The following is a 10,507-nucleotide window of genomic DNA, read 5'->3' on the forward strand; positions in this document are numbered from 1 at the left end:
TATATATATATATATATATATATATATATATATATATATATATATATATATATATATCCTTCATATCAAGACAGAAAATTCCATCAATTTGGATTTTTGCATAGCTGGTCTTAAGGAAGATCTTTGACATATGTGCGTGTCATCAGTCAACTACTTTGATGGAGTGTGTGTGACAGGTGCTGCTGTGCGTTCTGGCGGAGGCTCTGCCTGCAGTGGACATGTGGCCCTTTTGGGAGGAGCTTGGAAATTTAGCAGCTGTGGCTTGCCCAATGGTGAGCTAAAAGAAAGCAAAAAACAAACAAACAAAAAAAAAGTTTAAATTGCTTTTCTAATTTACATAAACAAAGTTGCATTTGAACAACGTGAAAAATAAAGGGTACCTTTATAAAGTTAAGTGATTTTGCTTATAGAAAAACAAAAATCAAACAGCACAAAAATATTAAAGTCTGTTGTTTTAATTCCTATGATGTAGGCATCTTCTCATGCACCCCTGGACTGCTTCCAGCATACCTGATTTTATTTTTTTAAGATCAGTCCGATTATCACCATTTGCACTGGGAACTGAGATTTCCCCACTGACCAAAAAAACACCCAAAACATCAACTTTTGTTTCAAGGTGACAGAATTTTTATTGGTGATAAGAGTTTGGGTAAAACCCAAAGACCAAACTGCAGTTTCCAGTATAAAACTTTGGTGCTCTGGTGAGTCCTCGAGAGTCAGATTATCAATGCAGACATCAACTATAAGGTCCTGGAGAAACCAGCTGATGTGAAAAATAATACAAATTTAAGTGTAGGGTTTAAGTGCAAAGTCATTTGAAAACCCTAGAAGGAGCAGTCTAAAAGCAAGAGCTGTGCTAGATGTGGTCCGAGATACGCAACAACATGACCTTGAAGCTAAAACTGTGCAAAGATTCATAAGTATATGACTGCAAGACTCATAAAGGAACAGTATCGATGCATCACATCACATACCTGCGTAACAGGATGATGCCGTTCGACTACCACAGAGCTCATGGGTGGAGCCACTCCCATCACCTGCAGGCTGCTACGTCCCACCTTACTGATCTCATGGCGCGCAGTGACACGAGCCGTTACAGTCTTTGAGGATTTTTGTTGACTTGCTGTGACGACACGAGTACCTACCTAAAACAAGCAATATTTTTAGTGTTATATACAAATGTGATTTTTGATGAAGAGCTTTAGATGGCACAGTACAGACAACAAAGCAGGACATAGATTCAGCTGCTGTTGGTAGTTTGTCTCTATATGTCTGACACTAACCTTTTTGTGGGAACTTGCAATTCCCCCAAGAGGGAGTGAGCTGTGCACCACTGTAGTGGGAGGGAGTGCTTCTTCTTGGGACATGGGGGCACCAGAGCCCATCTACAAATAAAGGCAACAAGTGAACACAGGATCAGGATTTGGGATTTAGAGGAAGTTGGTCATAGTGCATCTAATTTAAACAAAAAGTATAACAAAGGAAATTCAAGACTGCTCTACAAATTTTTCTTTTTTAGGGCAATCACATGATTTATATGTGAAGCCAGAATTGTCTGCGACATAAAGTAATAAATAATCAAAAGAACAAAATGATCCACGTGAAAGGACATGCTTAACATTCAATAAATAAATTTCAAGAACCACGAGTGATTTGGAAAGACACTGTACTATGGTGTGTTTTCATTATAAATTAACCGTGACTTGCCACATCATCTGCTTCACTGTGCGACGGGCCTGGGTGGTCAAAATGGACTGGACTGAACTGTGTGGAAGAGGTGGCATATGGCTGGAGCTGAGCCATGGCAGAGGAGCCACGCTCATCCTCACGAAGCAGAGGAACTACGACACAAAAAGAAACCTTCATTGAGTCATTAGGACTCAGTAATAACTCATTTTTATTGTAGTTACACAAAAATCCCCCTTTAAACTGGAAATCCTGAGTTTGTATTTGAATTGGAATATTTCAATGATCTCTTGCTTGTCAGATGACACATAAAGTACCCATTTTAAACCACAGGTGTAGCAGGAGCTGGGGATTCATAACTTCTGCAAAAGTCCTATAAAGTATAAAATATATAAATATGTGCAGTTTAAAAAAAAATCCAAAAAAAGTGCTCATTTTTAAAGCAACAGGAAAGGGTAATCAATTAACCGCCCTGGCTGACAGCATCGTATTAACATACATTTCAGTTTGGAAGACTCATTAAACCTGAAAGCAGATGGATGAGCAGATGCCCATGCTAGGCTTCATTTCTACATGCTAAAGATAGTAAGATCCAAGTCCAGCAGCCATGGTATCAACAAAAAACAAAAACAGATTCAGACAACAAATCTGACGACAGGTGGTGTAAATATAATGATGAGATATTTTTCCCAACTCATGCCAGTGGGACATCTTGGTGATAATCATATGATGCTAGTATTTTAAACACCGCTGGTCCGAGTTTAAGGTTTTCTACTGAAGTGTCAGGTAATAGTCCAAAGCTCTTAATCCAATCTTCCCAGCATTTACATACAACTAACTAACATTCATTCATTCATTACATGATTCTTAACATGGTTCAAAAGGGTTTTAAATTTTATCAACCAATTTTTCATTGCCACATTAAGCTTGCCAACCTGTGCAAAGTACCTTTTGCGCAGTGCTGAGCATATTCACAGATTTAACTTCATTAAATGAGGCTTTCAAGTAAAGTGCAAAGACCCCATTCCCTCCTCTCAATCATAAATCTTAACAAACGTCAATAGCACATGGCTGCACTCTATTGGAAAAATGCTGTTTCCATCTTGTCTTTTTGTTTCAATCTCCAAAACTGCGCTAAATCAATACACCGCAGAGGCAAGGCCCACGATGCAACCACGGTACATTGTATAGAGCATCAGTCTATATATCATCCTAGCAGTACATGCTTTAGTGTGCTACATTTCTACGAAGATAAATGTTTTTCTCCACAGGCCACAAATTTACTACAAACCATGCTGATCATGAGCTGGAGGTTGTTCTGCTCGTCCTTCTGTAGAGTGAAACATGCTGAGCGCCTCCATGTTGAGAGCACATACACCCCTCATGAAGGCTTTCTTCATGGATTCTTCATATCGCTCTCGCTCTAATCGTAGTCTCTGAATCTCCGCCTGTGCCCGCTCTATAGCCTCACAGTGCTGTGCACACAGGTAGCAAAGGATAGAAAGAATTGTCGAATTATCTTTCTATATAATTATTTTTTAAAAAGAAGAAAAACACAAGATGTGCATTAAAAAAAAACAAAAAAAACCTGATTTATTATGTTACAGCCTAATAAAAACACGAAAACATGAAGCCCTATGTAGGATGTATTTTTGGTTTCACCATCGGCACGGGCTCTACAGTGATTTGGAGAGCACACAGAAGTAATTCACAGTAATTAAGGTGGTAGAGTGGGTTCAGTGTTGGGGAGTAACGGAATACATGCACCAGCGTTATGTATTTAAAATACAAAACATGAGTAACTGTAATCCATTACAGTTACCGTTTAAAAAGGTGATATTGAAATAAATGGATTACACGGCGGTCTTTTCTTGTTTCATATGTTAGGCTATGCTCTCTATTTTTGGTAATTCCACGCTGGTGGAAACCCAAAGAAAACACGCATTAAGAGGCTCCAATGCCTGTGTCTCAATCTCGTGGCCCATGTCACCTCTACTTGTGGCCCGCATAATGAGGTGAAGAAATATTTTTAAAAATTATTCACAAAAATGATTTAATATGAAGGCAATAGGCAGAGTGTTACAGTCATCGCCCTAAAGAATGTAGCCTCATGGGCAGTGTAGTCCGTGCTGCAGGGAGAATGGACCGCCATACCCGTTATGTGTCTGTGAGCGCGAGGGAGGGAGAAAAAGAGTTGAAAAGTACGAGTTGCAACCGACCCGAAACGGGAGCTGGAAGCATGCAAATATAATAATAACCACTGCAGCCAAAAAGAGTGCCTGACGAGCCCAGTTGTGAGCTATTAAGACTCGACTGTACACTGTGTTCGTGTTTTCCTCCGAAACAATAAGTTCCGCTGGAGCAGCCTTTCAACGCCTCTGTCTGTCTCTCGCTAGAAACGTTGACTCAGACAACAAAGTAAAGCTAGTTTTCGGCTACGAGCCCGACACGGAACCCGATATATTAGCCAGAGGTCCCTTTACTACGGTTCGGAGCCACAGACCTGTTTTAGATACACACAAAATAGTTTTCTATACGAGATCGCTGCAAAAAGTGCAGCCTTACCTACTGTCCACCCTACTGTTACTCATTTTATAATAAGATTTAAAAATCTAGTTGGTATTGGTATTTCAGTAACAGTAATAAATCACACAGTAATAGTACATTCATGTAGTTGTAAAAAGCATGATAATATTATTAAGTTATCCAAAGTATTCAGAATACGTTACTGTCATTGAGTAACGTAACGGAATACATTACAAAATACGCTTTTGGGGCATGTATTCTGTAATCTGTAGTGGAATACATTTTAAAAGTAACCTTCCCAACACTGAGTGGGTTATATAATGATCTGAAAGTTGATGGTTCAATCCCCTACTCAGCAGAACCTGATGCATCCGTGTAAGTGTTTGAATGTCAGGACGAAAGTGTTTAGGCATAGAAAAAACTGCTTGTATGAATGTGTCTGTAAGAGTGAATGTGGCTTGTAGTAAGATAGCACTCAGTGCTCAAACAGAGCTGAAAACCAGTCCATTTACCATGATATACTAACAAAAGTGGGATGCTCATTTACTTAAATGCAGAGAGTTTCAGTTTAAAGTGAGCATTACAGCCTCATCTTAGACACACTGTCCCACATGTACTGACCTCTGCTAGCTTAGCCTCATACTCCACAGACATCTGGGAGCAGACCTCTTCAGCCCTTGAACGGCAAGCTCTCTCCACCTTGACTTTCCAGTGTTTCTGGATCAGAGACTGCCAGGCAAACCACACCTTCTTCTTCAGCTGCAAATTGTAGTGCTGCTGTGCCACCTGAGAAGAACGAGCCTGGCGGGGAACCACAGGGCTGTGATTTGTAATATTTACAAGGCAATAATTACGTCTATAAGTCACTCCTGTGCAGCTGCATTCGTTCTTGTCATGAATTTTATGTCGTGGTTTATACAAAAATATGAATTGGTCATTTTTAAGGAATGGCATTACCCAATGAGTTAAGTAAATCACCAACACTTGTATGAAAGTTCACATTGAAAAAACAGCAAAAGTGGGGGGGGGGGGGGGGGGGGAGCACAAAATTTAGTAAACCAGTAGTTTGGACGTAGCAAAAATCTCTGTTACGCTGACAATTTAAAGGTAGAGATGGGTTTTACTATTTGATGAGCATTTCTAATGTCACAAGCAACTTCTAAAATATCATGTCAAAAGGTTTTGAAATCTTCTTAAACACCATACCTCTTCTTTGGCCTCGATGTGCTGGAGTCTCCAGTGGGTGAAGGCCCTCATCTTCTCAAGCTTTTCTTTCTGTCTGTCCAGTACTTGGCTCAGGTTCCCGATAACCTGAAAGAGTCCACAAAACAAGCCCATTGGTTTAAAAAAAAGGAAGGAAGTAGAGTGCTTCTTGAATTTTTAATTTTTTTTTTAAATTTTTGTTTGTTTTTACACAGGCATGCAAGGCATAATGTGCAAATTAATTAATAAAGACGTATATAGGGGCCTAACAAAACACTGATATGAGGACCTTAAATGTAAAAGTCTTTTTTTTGCCTTTCATTGCACTAAATATAATATTTTTGCACTCTAGTCTCCTAGAGACACGAGACATTAGTTGATGTCAGCTTGGAGTCCATGATTTTGTAATGGGTGTTTTTACAGTTTTTTCGTGTTTTGTTGACAAAAAACAAAAAACAAAAAAAACAAACAAAAAACAACAACAGGTGATTAAATAAATGACAAATTATTCTGCAAATTACCTGATAACAAACAGCTAAATGATTTACTAGATAAAGCAAATAAACAGACGTGTAGTCACCTCATCTTTCCTTTGGTTGGAGGTTTCATAGGTTTGTAATAGCTGTTTAAGGCTATCTAGCTCTGACTTCAGGCCAGCTGTCTGGGCTGCATGCCTCTCCCTCTCCTTCATCATCTCCAGCTTGTGTTGCTCAACGAAGGCCAACTTCCACTTCCGTAGCTCCGTCAGCACATTTGACTAATTAGGGAATAGAGGGTTGGGCTGTCACAATGTGTTCATTACTCTACTTTAGCAAACATGAGCATCTGTACAAATATCTGTAGTTGCTTTTAAATTACATGAACAGGTGTGCCAGACAGATGCAACTGCACAACACAGAAATCTTGAAGAATTCATCTCTAAGTTTTCTTTTGCTGGACTCAGTTCTTGACATCTGAAGTCCAGCAAACTTAAGCCAGATTTATGCTACTGCACAGAGTGTAAGAGTTTTCCACCAGAGATGTATTATTTTACAGTTCTGATGTGTAGTTCCAGGTTTAGAAGAACTTTCAAACCCCTCCCTCAACACACGAGTGTACTATTTAACCCACATCTCCTTCTCCTTCTGGCTGGTACTGCTTTTTTCTTAGATTAAGCTTTGCACAGCTTAGCAGGTGATTGGCTGTCATCTGCTCTCCATGAATGAGCTGTACAAAATCAGAGGAAAAGGGCAGGATGGACACCCACATGGAGACACCCATTTCCTTTAGAATAATGTCTCCAGGAAACACAGTTAAAAGGTCAACGGTTCCATGAAGAGCAGCGAGGTGTCATCCTTTTCAAAAAGTCATCCTGAGGCTCAGACACATTCCCTCTATATAATCTCTAATCTGACCACAGGCATAGTATAACTTTCTAATGACAATGGCAGAGAAAGAAGAGTGTGAAAAATATCATTATGATCAAAAATGCCAGAAACTATCTATGCATCAATGCTGTTTGCTGCTATGTAAAAGCCCACAGGAGAAACCGAGCGGCTGTGAAGGACAGTTGTACACTGTGTGGAAGCAGACTAACCTTCAGGTTGTTGCTCCACGTGTCCAGAATGTTCTCCATCTTGTTTATGTTCTCCTCTGAAATAAACATCTCTGTCACAACAAACTCAAAGGGTTCTGGGGTATCTGGCCTGGACCTCTCAGATGCCACCTGTAACCTCTCTGAGGGATTATCTGAGAGCAGTGACGCCCTGCTAGACAAATGACCTGCCATCTTCTCAGCTGGAGTGGGGAAAAAAAAAAAAGCACAACCGCAGACAGACAGGCAGACTATGGCTGAGAATATGAAACAGTATTATGACAGTTACACATAATAAGTATTTTGTTTCTCTGAAATTTTACAATTATTTTACCACGAGAGGCTCTTGAGTGTGTCGAGTGTGGCCCAACAATCAAGGGGGAGGCCTGTGACGATCTCAGGCTCCTGCTAGAGTGCCGCCCATCCTTAGCTTCAATGGCAGAATCTGAAAGAAGATACAGGAGTTACAGTGAGCAGGTAGAGGAATAGATAAATGTGGCTAAAGATAGATTAAAATGATTGATTTAAAAAATGTAATCCAAAAAAGTCAGAAAACAAAAAACAGCTTAAGAGCAGAAAATGTGAAGGTGAGAGTGGTAAATAAGATGAGTGTGGCTCCTTGTCCAAGAAAGCATTTATGTCAATATCTTAATTAAATTCTGCAGGGAGGGAGAAGAGAAAGCCTGCACTCTAAAGAGCAGTACGGGCAGAGTGCCAGGAGATCATTACCAATTGGCCCGTCTGCTTTCTACATCCTCGTGCACTACTCCGTGACAGTTAAAGCACTAAACCTCAGATGAGAGTCACAACAGGGGAGGAAACTGATGGAGTGTTTAAGATGTGGGTATTGCAGGGGAAAGAGATAGGGGGTACAATGTGACAGACTGATATCTAGCCTTTTACACTGGTTTAAAAGATGAAAATATAAAGCTGATGAATACACACACACATTTTCTCCATATTTTGATGCCAAATCCTTTCTGACAGACGATCATTTGATGCAGACAGTGTCTGGAAGGGCTCATATTCAGTTTCAGTCAGCCAGTCCCGGTGAACTGTGTGTCTGTTTTGTTTTGTTGCCTCTTTTTCTAAGCTCTCTAGACTAAGATGACCTAGATGACTGTGAACCTACACAGACATGTGTATGAAAGTGTTCTTCATACAGGAGGAAGCCACCATACCTGGTACACGTTGAAACTTTGTGCCATCTTTATTTCCACCCGCTGCAGACAGATGCGAGGTGCTCTGCTGCTTCAACTGAACGCCAAGCGCGTCAAATTTAGGGGTGATAACAGCATAACGGAGGAGCTCCTCATACTCGTCCTGTTAATTGATAAACAATAACAAAGAACAAGGTGGTCAAATATCAATTGAAGCATATTACAGTTTGTATTTTTCTGTGTATTGTTTCAAGTCAGTTTATTTTGGTTACAACATTTTAGTGTGACTCTTCTATTTTGACACCTAGTTATGCTAAGACCATGTTATGTAAAGCTTTGCTCAACCTAACAGAGTCCATTTGGACTTGCAACACAGCAAAACTACTTTCACACAAGGTTCTAGTTCAAGCAAGCTGATATCACACACGATTTTGGTTGGCAGACTAATTCAAATGGTTGGACTCAGACAACAGCAAACTGAATCACCAATCGTGTAAAATGTTGAATTTAATATCCAAACCTTTTCAGAGCAGCTTCTAGACAATCTGTCCTTTTACCATTTAATACAAAAACAAAATAGATGAGTATTTCCTTTTAATAAATAATAGTTTTCCAGTGGTGGAAACATGGTTCCATAGAATTATGAGTGTAAATAAAAGCACATTTTCACCTGAAGCTCAGAGGACACGGAGCTGCCCCGGTCCGAGTCTTTGGGGAGAACAGGACTGGTTGGTTCTTCTTCGTCTGAGGACATCTAAACACAGAGATATACAGTGTCATAGTGCTAGTTTAATAACACAGCATGAGCTATCAATAACTGGCCATACGGACGGGACCTACTTTGGTATGTTACTATATAGTATTTATTTTAATTTCAGCTATGGCCACCACCGTTATCTTTGGCAGCTATTGATAGTCGTTGGTACTCTTTTGTTTGTTTTGCAAACCGTACATGGACATAAAACATATTCGGATGCGTTTGATTTATAAAAGAAACTTTAATACTTATTTCAAGCTACAGCTGAAGCCTTCTGTTTAAGTTTCTTTAGCCCAAACGCTAGTTTCTACATTACAAACTAATGAAGGTACACACAGAGTAAACAGAAAACTTCCTCATGCACAAAGAAATCCACGAATATGCTTATCTGTACGCTTAAAAAAACTTTACATTTTTCTATATTTTACTCATTTACAGGCGCATTAATTGATCGAGTTAAACAAACATCGTTAGCTAAATAAATCAGAGCTAAAGCTAAAACAGAAATGGACAAGTGGAGACAGAAATACAGCTGCTCATAAAAAAAAAACTAAACTACTTGAAGTGAGTATATCTACCTCTGTAAGTAGCGCCGCTTTTCGGAAACTTAACTATTTTATATAACCATAAAAAGTACCACGCTTGCCCGTTTCACAAGTCGTCAGTTGAAAGGTGCTTGGGCTTGCTTTGCCGTTTCAAACAGCCTGGCTCTTAAACAACAGACTCTCTGATTGGCTACTCTTTTTAACTGGCCCTACTATGTCGCCTCTGATTGGTTAAACTATTCCTATGGCAACGATAAGCGGAACGAAGCTACTTGTCTTGTGTTTTAAATATGAAAGGTGTGCAAAACCTTTTACTGTGATTTTGGAAAATATTTTTTATTTACGTCACACTTATTTTAGCCTTCAGTGTCACAGTGCCGTAAGTATCAGGGTTTTAAACTAAAGGAATCATGGTGATAGAGGCAAATAGGACCTCTTCTTTTATAACAGGTTGAAAATTAATACTTGAAAGACCTACTTTAATTGCCCCTAGAAAGTTTCGGGTTTGCTCACTTTGCTAAAGTTACAAAAATGATTGGCTCATTTAAAGAGCAACATGGTTTCCATATTGTGTTTCAAATGCAGTCTGATGTTAGCTGAGATTATCTGATTAAGTTCATTTTCATGAGGAAGCAAACTCACCTGTCTTAGGAAGGTGTAGGTCATTGGGGAATACCACCACCCAGTGAACCTCCCTGTGGTCATTTCTCTATTGTTCATAAGCCCAAATGCAGATACAGACAAGGGTTCACAATCTGAATTGCAGCAGTGCCTTAACCACTTGAGGACTTATTAGTACTTAACAGTATTATGGCACATATGTGGGATAGGCCTTAACGGCTTGGCAATAGTAGCCTGGGACGGACTCCTGAGAGAGGAGACATATGGTACCTCTCAGCCATGGCAGAGCTGAAAGCAGCACTGTTGGACTAGAGCCTCCTCACCAGCTGGCTCAGAGTACTTCACTGTCCGAAGGTGTCCAGTCAGCATTGTTATAAGACCCGCAGCCTGACATTAAAAAAAAAAGAAAGAAGTAGTGACTTTGGTAATCTTCCCC

The 10,507-nt window shown here is 39.8% G+C and overlaps 1 protein-coding gene across 5 annotated transcripts; it reads right to left on the reverse strand.

The window, feature by feature from the left end:
• Positions 1 to 47: 47 nt before the first annotated feature.
• poc5 (POC5 centriolar protein homolog (Chlamydomonas)) lies at positions 48 to 9,641 on the reverse strand. Of its 5 annotated transcripts, none has more exons than XM_082554863.1 (13): positions 9,552 to 9,641; positions 8,819 to 8,902; positions 8,170 to 8,311; positions 7,323 to 7,433; positions 6,992 to 7,239; positions 5,996 to 6,172; positions 5,419 to 5,523; positions 4,834 to 5,013; positions 2,978 to 3,161; positions 1,708 to 1,841; positions 1,284 to 1,385; positions 975 to 1,145; positions 48 to 277 (listed from the first exon to the last, which is right to left on the reverse strand). In XM_082554863.1, exons 2-13 carry the CDS (start codon positions 8,900 to 8,902, stop codon positions 143 to 145), a joined length of 1,773 nt encoding a protein of 590 aa, XP_082410989.1. In that variant the 5' UTR covers positions 9,552 to 9,641; the 3' UTR covers positions 48 to 142. The 5 variants fall into 5 exon arrangements, with proteins under 5 accessions (XP_082410989.1, XP_082410990.1, XP_082410987.1 ...); XM_082554864.1 differs by having other exon boundaries at positions 6,992 to 7,191; positions 9,484 to 9,615; XM_082554861.1 differs by having other exon boundaries at positions 9,484 to 9,615.
• Between the last annotated feature and the right edge of the window lie 866 nt (positions 9,642 to 10,507).

Source organism: Aulonocara stuartgranti, assembly GCF_965226115.1.
Source record: "Aulonocara stuartgranti genome assembly, chromosome: 12".
Taxonomy (NCBI): Eukaryota; Metazoa; Chordata; class Actinopteri; order Cichliformes; family Cichlidae; genus Aulonocara; species Aulonocara stuartgranti.

Coding starts and splice junctions, on each gene's coding strand:
- poc5 (XM_082554863.1), bottom strand. CDS start 8,902: ATGTCCTCAGACGAAGAAGAACCAACCAGTCCTGTTCTCCCCAAAGAC. Junction 1,386..1,707: donor ACAGTGAAGCAGATGATGTG/GCAAGTCACGGT, acceptor CTTTATTTGTAG/ATGGGCTCTGGTGCCCCCAT. Junction 278..974: donor GGCATCATCCTGTTACGCAG/GTATGTGATGTG, acceptor GCTTTCTTTTAG/CTCACCATTGGGCAAGCCAC.